Consider the following 20,487-nt stretch of genomic DNA (forward strand, 5'->3'; position numbering starts at 1 on the left):
GTCTAGAGAGAAAAGAAACATGGGCCAGCATTTTATATCTTGCAGGAGGGCACGCTCCCGACCAGAACGGACATGAAATACCACGAGCTGACATCAGGCAAGCGTCCCAATGTCATCCCACACGTAAGCAATCTTCAGGTCGGCAAGCGTGCATGGGTGATGGAGCCGCGCCCGCCAACAATTAAAGGGCCACTTAAGACCATTAAAAAGGCAATTGATCCCGATTTTACTTTGCCCATGTGATTTCATGCTCCTCACACGGGCATAACGGGCAGGCAAGCAGCCCACTTTTAACGAAACCTCATCCAAGGGCGGGATAAAAAGTATCAGCAGCATTGCCATTGTGAGTAGTGAGGAGTTTTGGAGATTGTTTGCTGCCGGGTGCTTATTTGAACTTGACAGTTTCATCTCTGTTCTGAGCTTCAGTCTTAGCATTTCCAGGCTTCCTTTCAGGACTCTGTTACCCTGGTGATGGAGATTGTGGTCTCCGCTGGTGGCTCCTCCTCTGACGAGGAAGAGAGGAGCAGAAGGGAGAGGAGGACATGTGTCCCAATGCAGCTTCCAGGGCAGGGACCTGTGGGAGGAGAGGCGCAGGCACAAGGGCCAGCAGGAGGTCCAAGGTGGAAGGGGCAGCAGAAGATGCCACTATCCCCCTGCCAGGGTTTACAGGCGATGATGTAGCTACCTCAATATGTCTGAGGTGCAATGCCGAAAGAGGGTCTGCCTCTCCAGGGAGACAGTGACCTTCATTTGTCAGATGATCGAGCCTGAGATCAGCTCCGACTGTGTGGGTGGACACCCCATGCTAGTGGCTCTGAAGGTCACAGAGGCCATCAACTTCTATGTTTCCTTCCATGGGTCAGTAGGGGATCTTTGTGGAGTCTCCCAATCAGTTGTCCACAGTGGTGCCAAGCTGGTGACAGACGCTCTGTTCAGGTGGGTAATGACATTTATTCATTTCTGTATGGAAAAGGCCAGCCAGACAGAGCGAGCCAGAGGCTTTGCAGTGATTGCTGGTTTCTCCCGTGTCCTGGGTGCAAATGACTGCACACATGTGGCCATCAAAGCGCCAGTGGGTGAGTTGGGTATTTTCATCAACAGGAAGGGACGAACATCCAGATAGTTTGTGACCACAGGTGCAGATGTTGTAAGTTGGTGCAAGGTACCCAAGCAGTTCCCATAATGCTTATATCCTTCAACACTCACAGCTGCCAAGACTGTTCATGGCTCCAGTCCGACTGGATGGATGGCTGCTAGATGACAAGGCTATCCGTTGAAAAGGTGGCTTATGATGCCTCGCTGCCACCCAAGAACGGAGGCGGAGCAGTGTTACAATAGGAGTGCTTCCCCATGCTTCTACAAGGGCAGTATAGAAAGGACCATAGGTCTTCTGAAGATGTGCTTCCTATTCCTTGACCGTTCAGGGGGAGCACTCCAATACCCCCCAGAGCTGGTGTCACTGATAGTGGTTGTATGCTGCGCTCTCCACAATCTGGCACTAGCAAGGGTGAACCCACTGGAGGAAGAGGATCTTGAGGCAGCTCCACAGTCCACAGAGGATGATTCCTGTGGTGAGTCAGAAGAGGATCCCGATGCGGAGCACAATCTGGATGTGCAGGCAGACCTCTGGATCCTTCAGGGAGGCAGGGGCACCAGGGACGCCTTAATCCAATGCTCCTTCAGCTAGGCTGCCAAAGATCTGCTTCCACCTCATGGCAGGGCTACGGCCTCCATCCCGGATGTCTGAAATGACCCTTTCATTTGACCCCAAAGTCCACTCAGTGCCTGTGCAATAAAAACTAGAGCCACTCACATCCAGCATGAGATATTGATGTGCCCCGGACCTACAAAACAAGTGAAGCATACTCAGGCTATTAAGATAAAAGCAAAATTTATATCATGCTGACACTCACATCAAAAGATCAGAACTATATCTGGTGTTAATGGCTGCACCAGTAACCATATTAACAAAACATGGCAGAATGGAAGATCACCCATGACCAGTCTTTCTTGTGCTCATGGTGCCTTAAACTTATGTTAGTGAGTGCTGTGCCTTGGTGCTCCCCCCACCTCGCTGGCAGCGGCATTGGATGCAGCCTGCTGACTCTGCTGCCTTATTGGCCTTGATGACACTGGTGGTCATCCTCTGGCCAGTGGAGCCTGTGCTGGCCCTGCCTGGGAGGGTGTGGCCAGTGCCATGTCTGGCATCTTCCTAGTCACCACAGCCTCATCAGGTTCCACAGTCACTGACAGAGTGGCAGAGGAGCTGCTGCCATCATCCAGAGCGTCCTGAGACACTCCCACAGAGACGACAGGCAGCTCATGCACCAACGCGAGGTCACTCTGGACCTCCCTGCTCACCATTGATGGACAGGCATCTAGCTGGGATACTGGGTGCCTCATCCATCTCCCACACTGGCACTGGCCTCTTTAGGTCATTGCCCATATGAGGGCTTGCAGGTCCAAGCGCAACCCCAAGAACCCCTGATTCTGTCCCTGGAGCAGCTGCTCCATGAGAGTCATAACTTTCTCAATGGAGGAGACAGTGCGCTCAGCTATGAGGGTCAACACATTGCTCATGCTCCGCATTGACACTTCCACAACAGAGACCATGGCATGCAAACCCTCATGGATCTCCACCAGATCCTCCTGCACATCCCACTGGACATCCAGCATCTACCGCCTAATGGACAACTCCAGAGGCTCATCATCTGTCTTCGAATCAGCATGGTCTTGGTCTACAGCAGTCCTCCGACTGCCAGCACCCTGGGCACCATCTGTTTCGGCCTGATCCTCAAGGGAATGTTAAGTGCTGTGCACCAACATTCTAGCCAACGATCTAATGCCTACCGAGGTGCTGGTATCTGCATTGGTGCCTGCTTCAGAGAGGGGGTGTGACGTAGGGGCATCTAAAGCCCAGTGGTCCTCTGGCATCAAAAGCTGCCTCTTCGGGCTCTTGTGTTCGTGGGCGAGCTGGCAAATCTAAGAACAATGACATGTCATTAGTTTAAGTCATAACACTGTCACTGTGCATGCCAGGTACCCTGCTGAGACAATGGAGATCTGTATCATGGTGCCATCATCTTTTAATGATCAATGGGGGACTCCAGGTTTGAGGCTCCCATTAATGATGAGACTACACAAGAATATTTGCACAATCCGACACTCTCACCTCTGTGCACTGCACCCTTACCTTCATCAGAGACCCCTGCATCTCCACGACTGGCTGACTGGGGTGGGTGGCGGTACTCCAGCTCTAAGGCATCCATCTCATACCTCATCAGAATGAGGAGGTTTGAGGGGCCTCCGCCTGTCTTCGTTCTTTCACTGATGTTATGGCTTCTCTTCTCCTGAAAGGACAGAGAAGCACTGATTCGTCCACTCTCTACCTGCAGCACCATCGCAGCCTGGCAAACCCCACCCCACCCCCACTCGGGACACATGCAAGGCACATCCAAGTCGTGGCCCTTGACCCACAAGGCACTGAGGCCAAGCAGCCAGGGCTCGCCCTCTTGACGGCGCCGGTGTCAGTGACAGTCGGCATTCAGACTCGAACACCCCTGAGCTCCACAGAGTGATGGCCAGCCCTTAACCCTTCCCCAAACTGATCCATGCCAACTCGGTACTCACCCTTGCTGAGCGCAGCAAATCGTTGAACCTTTTACAGCAGTGCCCTACGTGAGCCACACAACGTCGTGGCCTCTGACCTTGGCTGCCACCTCCCCTCAGGCTTTTTTGGTCAGGTGCAGTGGCCTCCTCCTGCCAACCCTGGGTACTATTAGAGTGTCCCACCCGACACTGACCTCCTCCACAAGGACTATGAGGCACTCGTCCGAAAAATGGGGGTCTAAGTGCCTACCTGACTTGCCTTCCTGCCTGACGTTTCCAGCTGCTGGTGAGGCCATTGTTCGAGCGAAATAGTCTCCTGGACAGACTCCAAAAATGCTCCCCTGGCAGCCTTCAGGGAGCTGCCTCTACCAGTCTTAAAGAGCCTGCCAGGTTTCTATTAGACCCGACGCCCGACAGGCTCCTGTCCCTGCCCAGCCCTTCCTGACCATGGAGAGGACATGTTTCATGCTGGGTGGACCTGAATTGGCCATCCAGCATGAAATTGCATTTGTACCGCAACTGCAGCCGGGAGCAGATTCACATCCACTTTCACACCCACCAACTTGGTGCGCACGCCAAGCGTGAAATTCAGGTCATGAACTTCACTTTGTTGCCAAACTTACAAGATCTCCAGCAAGGCAAGAGACAGGGCAAGATTGGCAGAAGGATTCCAGGGTTGAAGTAATTGGACGTGAAAAGTGGTTAAATGTATTTTTAGTCCCCAAACATACACAGGTGAAGTCAATTCAACTGAAGATACTCTATTGATTCTATCATACAGGGCACACAAACCGAGGATAAGTGTTGACATTATGATTCAGAAGCAAGTGCCATTTTTACCACAGTATCCCAAAATTTTTCACAATTGGAAAGCCGGTATATTTAGGCAGATGTGATGACCATTAATAAAGATGCGAGGATATGTTTATTGAGGCTACTTTCAACAGCTAAAGCTCGACAATAAACACACAGAAAAAACTGGTTCAATCGATTCGCAGTGAAGATGCTCATTATTTTCCCTATGTCGGTCAAAGGTAATCCCATCGGGTAGCTGAAGGCAGGGTGAACAGGAACCTGCAGAGTTAACATTTGGCTCAGGACAATATTTTTAAAATATGAAATTTAAAAAGGAGAAAAATCAAATCCAACTTTATAATCAAAAAAGGGAATGTAATTATTTACAGCTGGGTGGGTGGGAGAGTGGGTGATTGAAATTTCCAAAAGGCAATTGGCAGAATTTGCAAAGGGAATCAATTACTTGGGGGAGAATATTTCCCATGTTGGGCGGGCTTTGTGGAGCGGGCGTGGATCGGCGCGGACCTGATCGCTGCCCACAATCGTGTCTGCGCCATTTTACGCGGGCAGACCAATTAAAGCTTGCCCAGCGTGTTTCTCAACTCCCATGGGAGTGGGCAGGTGGCAGCGGACGTGCACAGGCCATCGGGTTCAAAGACGATCTGGCGGCCTTTTTAAATGAGGGCCTGGCAGCCTTTGCAAGGCTGCTCACAATGGCTGGGAGAAGAGAACATCAGAGGGGCAATGTGCGTCATGCAAGTCCGGACAGTAGGGCATCGGGGCAGGCCAGGCCAGAGAGTAGGCCATCGGGGCAGGCCAGGCCGGAGAGTAGGCCAGCGGGGCAGGCCAGGCCGGAGGGCAGGCCATCAGGGCAGGCCAGGCCGGAGAGTAGGCCATCGGGGCAATGTGCCCCTCATTTCTCCGACAAGTGACTGGCTGTCCTCCTGGAGGAGGTGACAGTGCGGTGGGAGGTCCTTCTTCTGAGGGACGGGAGGCGGAGGCCCACCCACCTGACCAAACGTGCGTGGGAGGAGGTGTCCGAGAGTGTCAGCTCCCATGATGTAGTGCGGCGCACATGAGTCCAGTGCCGCAAAAGATTCAACGACCTCCTGCTCTTGGAAAGGCTAAGTACCATGTTGGCTCAGGTCACTTAATGCTGCCGTTACCCTTTCCCCTCAGCCCCGCCGCCACCCCCACACACCTCTGAGTACAGTAACAGCATTGAATCTTTCATGGCATTGATCCCTCACTGGGTAGGCCAGCAGAGACTGCTTGTGCGCAGTTCACCCTGAGGGGGTTGAGTTAGGATGTGTTCTGCATCAGCAGCATGTGTGACACTGATACCCAGAGTATAGAATGGGGTTGAAAGTCAAGGGTCTGCACCTAGGCAGAGTGCTGGAACTGCGCTGCATGTCAAAGTCAGGGTGCTAACATGCTGGGAGGGGAAGTTCCAGTTGGCGGGGCACCAATCCATCTGCTGGTCTTTGCACTCCACGTGCTTGTGCCTCCTTGCTTAGCAAAATGACACCTTGTGGTGCCACACGTGAAGGAGGCAGCATTTGGGCAATGGTGGGGGGTGGGGGTCAACCCTGGCTTATTAGGGTGAGAGTGCAGTAGCTGCGGGGTGACGAAGAACTGGTGTCCTGCAATGTCCCACTCTGGCTGGGGTGGCAGGGATGCAATGGGAATTCAGGTGCAGGCTGGACTAATCAATGCCTTTCTCTCCTTTTCAGGAGGAGACTGCGCACAATTCCACAGAGCAGGTGTGGACTGGCAGAGGCCAGGCCCAGTTGGTGATCCTGACACCTTTCGAGCAGCAGGCCATGGATCTGGAGAGGCACCATGCCCCAGGTCCACCAGTGGCAGTGAGGCTGGGTGCCACGGGGAGGTATGTTTGGTGAGCATTCAGCTCACCATGTGTGTCCCAGAAGCCATGACACTGCTGAATGCTCAGTGATTGAAGTTAGCAACATGGGTTGACTACTGATAATGAAAGGATGAACGCATGATGATCTGGGGGAACGGCATGCAAGGTGAAATTGTTTACACTGTAACTAATCAAACGTCCATTTCCTTCCTCTCAGCATCACTGAAGCAGGGCCGGGAGGAGGAGGCAGAGGGCCCACCTCTCACCCGAGTGCCCAGAGGAAATCCACTCACCAGCGTCACATCATCTCAGTCAGGCAGGCACCAGCACAGATACTTGCACCTCGGTGGGAATTAGGTCTTCAGCTAGTGTCCCAGGGCATGGCAGTGAGGGCACTTCACATTCACTTGAGGTGCGGGCAGAGACAGAGAGTGCCCAGGGTGCTGGCAGTCGGGGGACTGCTGGGGACCAGGAACTTGCTTGGTTGGTGGCTGATGTGCCTCTGGAGTCGTCCATGAGGCAGTGAATGCTGCAAGTGCAGTAGGGTATGCGGGATGACCTGGTGGAGATACATGAGGCTATGAGTGGCATGGTGCCTGTGCTGGAGGAGTCCATGCAGAGCATCACCGGTGCAATGAGCTTCATGGCCGAGCGCCATGTGTCTTCCATAGAGAGACACTCGTGGAAAGGCTCCTCCAGGAAACCAATCAGGACCTCCTGGGGTTGCGCTCAGACCTGCAAGACCTCACAGCAGCATTGACCTCAGCTGGTCATTGCCCCTGTGGGAGACAGTTTGGGCACCAAGTTTCCCAGCTCGGAGCCCATCCATCTACAGTGAGCAGGGAGGTCCGAAGCGACCTCACATCGGTGCAGCAACTGCCTATCATCTCTGCGGTCTCCTCTTGGGGCGCTCTGGATGAGGGCAGCAGCTCCTCCGCTCCTCTGCCAGTGACCGTTGCATCCGTGGAGGCTGTGACAACTGGGGAGATGCCAGCTGTGGAACTGGCTGCTCCCTCCCAGGCGGGGCCATCACAGGCTCCATGGGCCAGAGGACATCCACCAAGGTCATCGAGGCCAACAGGACAGTGCAGTGAGCAGGCTGTCTCAGATGCCAGTGCCAGCAAGGGGACAGCACCTAGACGTAGCACCCGTAAGCATAAATTTAAGGCACCTTAGGCACACCATGGGTTTTTCACAGCTGCTTTTATGTTGGCTCCTAGCTGTTTATTGAATACTTGGTGTGATGTCCAACACCTTTTTTTTGCTTTATGAATTTACTTTTCTTTACTCAATAAATTTTGTCATGTTGCCATGCCTCAGGGTGAATCCTTACTTCTGCAAGTGGACGGGAAGACATGATGTTATGAGCGAGTTGTTTGACATTGAACCTTCTTGACAAGGGCCTTAGTTAATGTTACTATCCAGGCTGATTTACTACTCAGCTATCGAGTATGGAGCCTGCAGCCCTGGCGTGTGTTGGAGGTCCATCTCTGGTGGCCTAGCTGAAGATTCTTTGGATTAAAGCCTCCCGGGTGTCCCTGCCTCCCTGGACGATGCCCGGGTCAGCGTCTACCCCCTCAGCCTTCTCCTGTGTGTGCTCATCCTCGGACTCTCTGCTGGACTCATTGTATGCAGCCGGAGCAACTGCGTCCACATCTTCCTGTCGACTGCATTGCCCTTTCCAGCACCAGAGATTATGGAGAGCGCAGCAGCAACCGACACACGATCTGGGGGGTATTGGAGTGCACTCCCTGAGCGGCCCAGGCATCAGAAGCGCATCTTGAGAAGACCGCTGGCTCTCTCCACCACAGCCCTTGTGGAGGCATGGCTTCTATTGTACCGCTGCTCAGCTTCTGTTCTTGGATGGTGGAGAGGTGACATGAGCCACCTTCTGAGGGGATGGTGCTTGTCACCCAGCAGCCACCCATCCAGCCGGGCTGGAGCACTGAAGAGACCCGGCACCTGGGAGTGTCTGAGGATGCAGGCGGTGCAGGAGCTGCCTGGGTATCTGGCACAGGCTTGTAGAATCAGCATCCTGTGGTCACACACTATCTGCACGTTCATGGAGTGGAAGCCCTTCCTGTTGATGAAGGCACCGGGCTCACCTGCTGGTGCCTTGATGGCCACATGTGCACAGTCTATAGCACTCTGGACGCGGGGGAAGCCAGTAATGACCGTGAAGCCTCTGGCTCACTGTGTCTGGCTTGTCTGGTCCCAACGGAAATGGAGGAAGGTCAATGCATGCCTGAACAGAGCGTCTGTCACCTGCTTGACACAAGTGGGGACAGTTGATAGGGAGACACCACAGAGATCACCTACCGAGCCCTGGAAGGAGCCAGAGGCATAGAAGTTGAGGGCAGCTGTGACCTTTAGAGCCACTGGCATCGGGTGTCCACTCACAAAGTTAGCGGAGATCTCAGGGCCTATCATCTGACAAATTGAGGTGACTGTCTCCCTTGAGGGATAGAGCCTCCTTTGGCACTGCACCTCATACATAATGAGGTAGCTGCTTCACTACCTGTATACCCTGGCAGCAGGATAGTGGCATCTTCTGCTACCCCTTCAGCTTTGGACTTCCTGTTGGTTTGTGCCCCGTGTACCTGCGCGCTCTCCTCCCAAAGGTGGCTCCCCTGGAGGCTGAATGTGGACTCCTGGCCTCCTCCCCCTTCTGGTCCTCCCTTCCTCCTCAGAGGAGGTGCATCCAGTGGAGAGTTCAACTCCCATTCCCGGGCAAAGGGGAGGATTCCTGAAAGCTGCAAAGCCCCAAAATGATCTTTACTGTTCAGTCCTGAACTGTCTCCTGTCCAAGCAGCTGGCATGAGTTTTGAAGTATTTCTACTCACACAGGCAAGTATCAGTAACTTTCACACTTAAATACCTGAAAGGTAACATTCATGAACCCACTCACCCCTCTTCTCCTGCCCGTGGATGAGGTTAATACAAATGTCTCCTATCCACCTGCCCATTGTGCCCGTGTGACGTCCTGAAGATCACACGGGTCCCAAAAAATTGCTGCTTCAAGGGCCTTAACTGGGTGATTAATTAATGGCGGGTGCACATCGGAGAACATCAGGTGCCTGCCCACCTAAATATCATGAAGGCGCGTCAGTTTATGCATTAGCATGCAGGTCCCGCCCTACGGGTGACGGCCAACGGGAAAATTCTGGCCATAAGAACATGAGAAATAGGAGCAGGGTTAGGCCATTTGGCCCCTTGAGCCTCCTCCATCATTCAATAAGATCATGACTAATCTGATTGTAACCTTAACTCCACTTTCCTGCCCCATACCCTTGACTGCCTTGATAACCAAAAGTCTGTCTCACTCAGTCTTGAATAAATTCATTGACCCAGCCTCAACTGATCACTGGGGAAGAGAATTCCAAACACTGATGACCCTCTGAGAGACAAAATTCCTCCTTGTCTCCATCTCAAATGAGAGATCCCTTTTTAAAAACTGTAACTGTACCCCTAGTACTAGATTCCTCCACGAGATGAAAATCCTCTCAGCATCTACCCTGTCAAGCCCCCTCAGAATCTTATATGTTTCAATAAGATTACCTCTCATTCTCCTAAATGCCAATGAGTATAGGCCCAACCTGCTCAACCTTTCCTCATAAGACAAATCCCTCATTCCAGGAATCAGCCTAGTGAACCTTCTCTGAACTGTCTCCAATGCAAGTATGTCCCTTCTTAGGTAAGGTGATCAAAACTGTAAACAGCACTCTAGGTGTGATCTCACCAATGCCCTATACTGCTGTAGCAAGACTTCCCTACCTGTATACTCCATCTCCATTGCAATAAGGGTCAATATTCCATTTGTCTTCCTTATTACTTGCTATGCCTGCATGCTGACATTTTGCAATTCACTTACAAAAAAATCCAGATCCATCTGCATTGAAGCACTCTCTTCTTAAATAATATTCTGCTTTTCTATTCTTCTTGCCAAAGTGGACAACCTCACATGTTGCCACATTATACTGCATCTACCAAATTTTTGCTCACTCATTTAACCAATCTATACTCCTTTGCAGACTCTTTGTATCCTCCTCATAACTTACTTTCCAACCTACCTTTGGATCATCAGCAAATTTGACCACAATGCAGTCAGTCCCTTCACCCAAGTAATTAATATAGATTGTAAATTTGTCTTCTCTTAGGCAGTCCCTCGGGGTCGAGGATGACTTGCTTCACACTACAAATGAGTTCTCCGGTGACTGAGGCATCCAATACATAGCTTACAGTCTCTGTCACAGGTGGGGCAGATGGTGGTAGGGGGAACAGGTGGATGGGGTGCACGGGTTGCCATGTGCTCCTTTCATTGTTGACACTTGGCTTCAGCTATCCTTTGGCGATGAGGCTCGAGGTATTCACCTCCTTCCCGGATGCTTTCCCCCCACTTCGGCTGGTTTTGGGCCAGGGATTCCCAGATGTCAGTGGAGATGCTGTACTTTTACAAGGAGGCTTTGAAGCGTTTCCTCTGCTCTCCTGGGGCTTGCTTGATGTGTTGAAGATCCAAGTAGAGTACTTGTTTCGAGAGTCTCACGTCAGGCATGTGGATGATGTGGCCCGCCTAGTGGAGCTGATCGAATGTGGTCGATGCTTCAATGCTGGGTATGTTGGCCTGAGCAAGAGCATTGACGTTGGTGTGCCTATCCTGCCAATGGATTTATAGGATCCATTCGCAGATTGTAAATAATTGAGGCCCCAGCACAGATCCCCTTGGCAGTCCATTGGTTACTATTTGCCATCCTGAAAATTATCCATTTATCCCAACTCTGTTTCCTGTTAGTTAGCCAATCCTCTATCCATACTTATATATTATCAGCAAGACCAGAAGCTCTTATCTTGCGTAGTAACCTTTTATATGGCACCTTATCAAATGCCTTTTGGAATTCTAAATACACTACATCTACTGGTTGCCATTTATACCCCCTGATTGTTCATCAAAGGACTCTAAAAAAAATTATCAAACACAATTTCCCTTTCACAAAACCATGTTGACTCTGCCTGATGGTATTATGATTCTCTAAATGTCCTGCTCCTACCTCTTTAATAATGGATTCTAGCATTTTCCCAATGACAGATGTTAGGCTAACTGGCCTATAGTTTCCTGCTTTCTGTCTCCCTCCTTTTTTGAACGGAGGTGTTGCATTTGCGATTTTCCAATCCACTGGGACCTTTCCAGAATCTAGGGAATTTTAGAAGATTACAAGCAATGCATCCACTATCTCTGCAGCCACTTATTTTAAGGCCTTAGATCCTGGGAACATGTCAGCCTTAAATTCCATTAGTTTTCCCGTTACATTTTCTCTAGTGATAATGATTGTTTTATGTTCCTCCCTCCCTTTTGTCTCTTGATTTTCTACTATTCTTGGGATGCTTTTTTGTATCTTCTACAAAATGCTTGTTCAAAGCCTCTGCAATTTCCTCAATTCTATTATTAATTGCCCAGCCTCACCCTCCAAGGTACCAATGCTCACTTTAGCTACTCTTTTCCTTTTTAAATGCTTGTAGAAGCTTTTACTGTAATTTTTATATTTTTTGCTAGTTTTCTCTCACACTCTAACTTATCCCTCTTTATTATTTTTTTTCATAATCCTTTGTTGGTTTTTCAACCTTCTGGTCTACCTCTAGTCTTCACAACATTGTACACTTTTCCTTTTAATTTGATACCACCCTTAACTTCCTTAGTTAGCCATGAATGGTGCATCCTTCTGATAGAATCATTATTCTTCACTGGAAAAATCTAATGAAAATTCTCCTTAGCTATCTGCCACTGCTTCTCTATTGCCTTCATTTTCAACATATTAACCCAGTCCACTTTGAGCAACTTTAGCAACAAAGGTCTTCATACCCTTGTAATTGCCTTTGCTTAAGGTTAAGACACTAGTTAAGGGCCCACATTTTTCACTCTCAAACTGAATGTGAAATTCTATCATGTTATGATCAATCTTGTTTATAGGATCTTTTACGATGAGGTCTTTAATTAATCCTCTCTCATTACGCATTACCAGATCCAAAATAGCCTTGTCCTCTAGTTCCAAAATGCATTGTTCTGAGAAACTGTCCCAAATACACACTAGAAGCTCATCATCCAGGCTACCTTTGCCAGTTTGATTTGTCCAGTTGATGTGAAGATTAAAGTCACCCATGATTACTGGAATACCTTTCTTGCAAGCCCCCATTATTTATTGATATAAACTCTGCCCTACTGTGTAGCCACCGTTAAAGGCCTATAAACTACTCCTACCAGTGACTACTCCTACCAGTCCTGCCCCCATCCCTTCTTCTAATCCCAGCCCTTGCCAAGTATTCATACCCTCTGACCTTCCCCTCTCTGATGCTGAACATTCTGTACTCAGTGAAGGACTCAGTTTTATCTCCTTATGCCCTCACCTCAAAAACACTACTATTAACACTCCCTTTGTCTTGTGTCCATGACATCTTTGTCAAATCTCCCCTGAGCTCTCATCAATCCCTGAGCTTCCATTTTGCTCCACCTTCTCCACCCCCTCTTAAACAGTGTAAAATCCATCACATTTCTACTTCTCTTTAGCTCTGAAGAAGTCATATGAACTCAAAACATTAACTCTGTTTCTCTCTCCACTGGTGCTGCCAGACCTGCAGAGTTTTTCCAGCATTTTCTGTTTTTATTCCTACCAGTGACTTCTTTCCTTTGCTATTTCTTATCTCTACTCAAACTAACTCTAAATCTTGATCTCCAGAACCAATCATTCTTACTATTGTACTGATCACATCCTTTATTAACTCCCTTTTTCTTTCCACTTGTCCTTTTGAAATGTCAAATACCCTTGAATAATTCAATGCTATAGTGAAAAAAGAGAGAGTTGGAGAAAGATGTGGATGTGTTGGATATATTTTCCTTTCTCAGTAATAAAAATGTTAAATTTTTATTCAATAAAATGCAAAAGTTGGGACTCCACCAATGGCCTTGGGAAGGAATGAGTTCAGGGTTGAGGGGATGGAGATCTGCTGTTAAGTAAGATGGCCCATCCCTTGAAGCATGCTAATTGAATGTTATTTCTGGAATTGGATCAGGGAATTCATAGAGGAAGAATGGAATTGTATTGATGATGGTATAGAGTACTGATGTTGGGCTGTTTATAATATTGTTTGTTTTCCTTTAATGGCAGTTTGAAGATTCAGCATTTTTCTGTGAAGATCGCTAAAAGCAAATATTGTTATTGTTGTTATTATGTTCTTCAGTAACAATAGGACATCACTCAGGGGGAAGCCACTTGTCAAATTTGAAAATCTGAAAGTATTTTAGTTATTGAACAAACACCTCTCCTCTAGCCTGCAAACTCTGACCATTCATATAATGCCTATTTTCCACCGACAATGGAACTAAAACAGTGAGAGTCAAAGAAAAAATAGCTTCACATAATTAAATACACAATTACTCCAGCATTCCCATTTTTGAGAAGACCTTAACAACTGATCAGATGAATCCAATAATCAATTTTGGTGGAGTACAACAGTTTAGATTACAAAACATTATCACAGCTTACAGACACACAAATGGAACACATCAATGATTCTCACCATGTTTATTTTGTTAAAAATGAAATGATTAACAAAGAATCAGATTTGAGTACACTATAGTGGACAAACATACAGAAGGATGGAGCCACAGCAGACAGAGCTTTGGGGTCAGAAATATTAATTTCTGGAGCTCCGCATTTTCAGTTTCTTTGAAGAAAAAAATCTCTCAGCATTTTCTGATTAATTAATTTGGATTGTCCAAAAGTAGATAAAAATGTAATGAAAATGATGAAGTTCAGTAGAAATAAAAGAGAATGAAATTGCACAATTAAAGAAATAACAATGTTCTATAATGTGTGAGTATAAAGCAAATAATGTATTTCATTTAGACTCCTTAATTGATTCCCTCTTTTTTATTGACAAAATACCTCACACCTACATTTTGTGATTAAATTGGTAACATAAGCTCTCTAAAAGTCAAAATTTTTAATGTTGCCTTAAAAGAAATGGAAATCAGAGGGAAAAATGTGCACAGGTACAACTGACATGAACTGATAATCAATTATATTTTTTCTCGGATTTTTGTTTTCCTGAAGTGTGAAACTCATTTGTCCTGAAAATAAGGCATGTGTGTGCTTAATGTCAGCAAAATTAGCCAACATATGTAGATGTTGGAAAGCATGTGGCTAAGGTTTGGTAGCACTTTGCATTGCAACTTCCAAATGCCATCATCCAAGGCTGGCATTCACATCTGCGCAGTAAATTCACCACTGAGTTTTTCTTCCTCCTCAAGAATTGCAACAGAGCACTCACTGACACTGGTGGTATCGACATTAATGGTTGTTTTGTGGGTGTCAACCAGTGGTGAAACATTCCAAAAGAGGTTTTAAACAGGAACAATTTATGAATTCATAATAACTTACCAATTGTTCACGTAAGGTAATGCAGAAATCTACAACAAAAAAATACATCTCATTGGCCTTTTACAAATTGTATTTCAATAAAAAAAGTTGAATTTTGTTGCTACTTTCTCAATTTTCAACCTTGAAATGTAACTCAGAATTCAATTTGACCATCAAGGAACAAAAAATTTGCATGCTGGAAAAATCCTCAATTTTGGTGAATGAGACCGTAGGCTGCTTCTTTTCATAGACTGATTGATTCATAGGTCCATTGATCCATTGGACTTCTGGCAGTTGCAGCTTAGGGAAGAATTTTCCCCCAGTTGGGGAGTTCAGGAGCGGGCGCGGCAGGTGCGCCTCCGATCGGTGCCCTCAATTGGGGGTGTGCTGCCATTTTACGTGGGCGGGACAATTAAGGCCCACCCAGCGTGACGTCCGCCAGGAAGCACTATGCGCTCCATGTGCGGGCGGGGGAGGGGGATTCACTAAGTTGAGAGTGTGCTTTTTCGCGCATGCACGCAAAAGAGAGCACTCATCTCCCTGAGATAGTGCTGCCTCAGGGAGATCGGTGCCAAATTCAAAAATGTGAAATATAGAAAAATAAAATTTCCCTGACATGTCCTCTCATGTGACACTGTCACATGAGTTGGGACATGTCCATCACTTTTAGTTAAACTTCTATTACATTTTTTAAAAACTTAAATGAAACTTCATCTCGCCCGTGGATGAGGTTTCATGCTTTCCCTGAAGTCTGCCAGGCTCCTGGCCTGCCTGCCAACCTCAAGGTTGGACAGACAGGCCCTTGAAGTACTTCAATTAGTTTTTAAATGGCTTCAATTGGCCGTTGACAGGTTGGCGGGCGTACAGCTGATTCGCCTGCGCCCCCACCAAACTGAAAATTGAAATGATGCGGGGTGCTCGCTGAACTCAATATCCTGCCCCTAACGTAGCAAGTTAATGATGCCAAACCTTAGCCACATTGCTTTCCAAATTCTCTATGGGCAGAATTTTGCCTTTGGTGGGCAGGCTCGCTGCCCGTGATTGGTACCACACTGTGATTTCACACTGGTGGGCCAAGTAAAGCCTACCCAGCATGAAATGCAAGCAGCAGCGCTGAGCGCTGCCTGCGCATTAATGGGGGGGGTTTAATGCGAGTGGGCCAAGTGCGAACTTCGCGCATGCATGCGAGTGAGTGCTGCATAATCTCCCTGAGGCACGGGGCTGCCTCTGGGAGATGAAGCGATGAAAAAAAAATGAAGAAAATAAAAACGTTATGAAACATGTTCCCTCATGTGACTCTGTCACATGAGCAGGGACATGTTATTAATGAAAATGCAAATGCCGCTTGGCTTTTTCGCCTGCTCGACAACTATTAGGTTGGATGGGTAGCAAAAATTTTAATTTAATTGATTACTTAATGGCCTTAACAGGTCTTTTAATTGTCGGAGGGCGCGCTGCTGGCTCCGGTGCATGCCTGCCGACGGAACTATTGCGCGACTGTGGGTTGATGTTGGTACGCTCAGCCAAAGTTAACTCATGTCATTTCACTCTCGAGCGGGTTGGGAACGCGCCCACCCACTGAGCAAAAATTTCTGCCCTATATGTTGACTAGTTTTGCTAATGTTAAACACACCTCATTTTGAGAACAGTTAGTAATGAGCTTCACACTTCAGGAGAACAAAAGTTTGAGAGAAAATATAATTAATTATCAGTTTATGTCACTTGTAACTGTACACTTTTTGACCTCTGATTTCTATCTTTTTACTGCAAAAAGAAGAGTTTGAACTTCAGACAACATATGTTCCTAAAGGAAGTCTATTTTCTACCTGGCTCTCTGGCTCTCTATTACATTTCCACTCAGCGCTTTGAGAACATCTACTTTTGACTCACTGTGTTACAGACTGAACTAAAGCTACACCAGCACATTCCATGCATTGGAAATTTGGATGGCAGAATGATAGAGATTCATCCTGTGGTGGGGGACAGCTGTTGATTGAGGCTTTTTTCGAGAAACGTTTGGTTTCTTGCATCAGGAAAGAGGATAACTGGTATTACTAACTTGCCTAAACCTCAAAGCTAATCAGAAAGAACTCCACATCATTCAATCTTTCAGTGGAATTTTCTGCATCTGCAGTGGAGGGGTGGTCTTGAAAAAGAGCTGCCATTGAATTTTATTTTGCATGTTCCCAAAAGCGCTAGAAGTAGGAGTAGGAGTAGACTACGGCCTTTGAGTCTGCTCCACCATTCAATACGATCGTGACTGATCTTGGGCTTCAACGCCACTTCCCTGCCCACTCCCCATATCCCTTGATTCCCTAAGAGAACCAAAAATCTATCTATCCCAGCCTTAAATGTATTCAGTGATGGAGCATCCATAATCCTCTGGGATAGAGCATTCCAAAGATTCACAACCTTTTGAGTGAAGTAATTTCCTCTCATCTCTGTCCTAAATGATTGGCCTCTTATCCTGATACTGTACCCCAGTGTTTTAGGTTCACTGACCAGTGGGAACCATCTCTCTGCATCTACCCTATCAAGCCCCTTCAGAATCTTGTACGTTTCAATGAGATAATGAGACATGTCAAACATTGCTACTTGTTGTTGAATCAAACCACAGCGATGTCAAATGCAGCTGCTGACTAGCTCGATAACAGATGATGGAAATGAAATATTTACACAAGCCTTTGCCACTGCAAAAATTAAAGTGACAGAAAAAGAATCAGAATGATGAGCTAAAGAATAATAAGATTCATCAAACTGAATACGTAATACAAAAATTGCCTTTAATACATTCCAATACCTTTCCAATTAACATATTGCCATTTTCAGCCAGGTATTATTTGGGCTTTAGATTGCTTGTATTGAGAAGGATGTTTGCACTAACACAATGGGGCTAATTGGATCTGAGGTCAGGACTCCAATATCAAGCACATTTCTGTGTCCTGACCTCTCATCGCATCGGCATGATTCCAAACAACCAGGCCAGACCATAGCCAGGGAGATTGTTGGACAGCCAATTAGGGGTGGTAGAGGCAGAGTCAGCTGATAGCTCTGCATTAGGTGGGAACACCACCACCAGGTCACACACCATCCTGATTTGGAAATATTTCGCCGTCCCTTCACTGTTGCTGGGTCAAAATCCTGGAACTCCCTAACAGCACTGTGGGTATACTTATACCACATGGACTGCAGCGATTCAAGAAGGCAGCTCACCACCACCTTCGCAAGGGCAACTAGGGATGGGCAATAAATGCTGGCCCAGTCAGCGAAGTCCATATCCCATGAATGAATTTTTTTAAAAATGCCTCAGCACCACTGGCCTGCATTTCTTGTGCGAGTGGCTGTCCTCATTGCTGCTCATTCCCATATTCGAACAGAGCAAATCCATCTCCATGATTGTCCTCCCTTGCCTTCAGGAGTTAGGTCACAGCTGGACCCCTTGCTATGCCCTGTTGAGTCACTGCACACCCTCCCTCCACCATATGCTAAAGTGCCTCCAGAGTTATCTCAATACCATCGTTAAACATATACTGGCCTCTATTTGCCTCTGTCTGATTAGCTGTCTGAGCTATTGCCCTTCATTTCACTGATTTATTTTTCCAAAAATATATTTATTCATAAAATATCTAAAGGAGCATTCCAAAACATTTCAAAGTGGTCATTACGAAAAGTGCAATAATATTCAACTTTTCTCCATACAGCGTGTTGCATCTTGAGGTGCCTCAATGCAATTGCAGTACATGTGATATTTACTATATACATTCAATGACTGGCAATCAGCCTGGGGTTTTCCAGCCCCTTGGTGCATTATGGCTAACTAATTTACTGATACTAAATTCAAGCAGCAACTGGCTCCACCTTATTGTGCTGCTGCCTCTTACTTGGGGATATGGTCATGACCCTTCTTGGTCTCTGTGCCTGAGAACAAATATTGCTCCAGCCTTTTTAGTGGACTTTAATTGCCTCATTTGCCTGCTAAATTCCTGAGCTGCCATGTTCAGTCAGCTGCCAGTCCTGATGCCTGTTCAAAAATCAATGGGATGCAGGGCTGTACTGGATAGTTGGTATGCCACATCTATTTCTGATTTTGCACCCTGATCTGCCTCTGGCTCCATCTCCTCTGGAGATCAAAAATCCAACTCTATACTTCTGCATGAGATTGCCAATGGCTACAGGAATTGTACTGCAAAACATAATTGTGCAAAATATCCCTATCAGTGCCATCATTCCTCTCTTTCACAGCATGTGGCAAAAAGGCTGCACTTCTCAACCTTCCCAAGCTGGAAGCTTGAGTTTGGCCTATGGCTTACTGGGAAAATGTTCCTTGATTTTAGTCATTTTGAAAGTAACAAAAGCTGCAGATATAAATGCCTCTTCTTCCTTGATCTCTCTTCCATCCTAATTAAATCTCTTATGTGTTCCAATATTGCCTATGTTCTCATGCATATAGGGCACTGAAGCCTTTTGTTGACTTCCAATGGTAGTTAGGAGCTGACCAAAGTATTTGTACCTCAGACTGGGTACAAAGAAAAAATGTGAGGCTTGAGGTAATTGTGATCAGAATTTTTTAAAAAGGCTAGGTTTTTAATCGAAGAATAGAACAAGGGAAAGAAAAAAACTCAATTGAAAATTGCGAAAACAACAAGAAAAAATATTATTCTTAGGCGGGGAGAGAAATTGATATAAACGAACAACATGGAGTTCTATGAACTACATACTTAACAAGTAAAATTGAATTTGCTGCAACATCATTGAAGCCATACCTGATCCTCTGGAGTGGGTTCCGTTGGTAGAGACAGATTAGACTCTTCACAAACAGCAAGACTTCTCACCAGTTTACCTTTGGCTCCTGACTGAAAAGCACAGAAAAAGTGATAGCCTTATTATTGGTTACAAGTGTCTTAGAAATATCCACACACTTCAATTATATTACCAACCATTCAAAAGGCAACAGAAATTTGCCATGAAATTAGCTGTAAAATGCCTTTTTGCAAGCTGACATTTCTTGAATAAAACATTGCAGCAATGCTCTGAGCACTTCACAACAAGCTAATGGTGTGTCATGTGGCTCCAATAAAACAGGGTTACTAATCCAGATCAGTAAAAGGAATGAATCATGCAAATTTAAGAAATGTTTTCTGAATAAATGTTAAACGAAGAAACACCTGACAAAATAATGAAATCAAATGCAGCAATCTGGGAACCTCCTGCAGCGTAACAGGAAATTTACAGGACATCACACAGAGTTGGTATGTAGATCACCAAAACTCCAACAGTTGTTGAACACACAGGAAGTAACAGACTAAGACTTAAGATCTGGGTTCAGAGGTGATCAAATTATTTTGTTTCAAATATTTGCTGTAAAACGCAGCTTAAATTTAGAATTACCGAGCACTTTACAAATTGGCATTCCAACCGTAAATGATTAGGATTGTCTGATTTTCCTCTGATTTAGGTTTAGGGATAAAGTGAAAATGAAATCAGATAACCAAGGCTGGTCAAAAGTAGTAATGAAATTTTCATCCATTTTTAATCACACACCATTGTGCCCACTCTGAAAGGTAAGTGAGAAAGGATTATTTCCTCTGGTTTGGGCATCAGCAACAAGGGATCATCAACTGAAAGCCATCATTAAGGGAGATTAGAAGAATTACTGCAAATAATAGCTGAGAGAGAAGCCACTGCACCTTTTAAGAAAGTATTTAAAGTAGAGGATGATACAGGACTATGCAGAGAAAATGGAACAGTGGAATTAGTTTTCAATATCTGCAGCAAAGAGTCAGCACAGATGTGACAGATCAAATGACC

At 46.5% G+C, this 20,487-nt stretch overlaps 1 protein-coding gene across 7 annotated transcripts in view; it reads right to left on the reverse strand.

Moving 5' to 3' along the window:
• Nucleotides 1-20,487, reverse strand: part of LOC121279013 (cAMP-regulated phosphoprotein 21-like) — a 293,633-nt gene that overhangs the window by 162,741 nt on the left and 110,405 nt on the right. For all 7 annotated transcript variants that reach the window (XM_041189756.1, XM_041189757.1, XM_041189755.1 and 4 more), the window contains one exon: nt 19,443-19,532. In XM_041189756.1, the coding sequence (XP_041045690.1) occupies nt 19,443-19,532 (90 nt within the window). The remainder of the gene's footprint in view (nt 1-19,442; nt 19,533-20,487) is intronic.

Source organism: Carcharodon carcharias, chromosome 6, assembly GCF_017639515.1.
Source record: "Carcharodon carcharias isolate sCarCar2 chromosome 6, sCarCar2.pri, whole genome shotgun sequence".
Taxonomy (NCBI): domain Eukaryota; kingdom Metazoa; phylum Chordata; class Chondrichthyes; order Lamniformes; family Lamnidae; genus Carcharodon; species Carcharodon carcharias.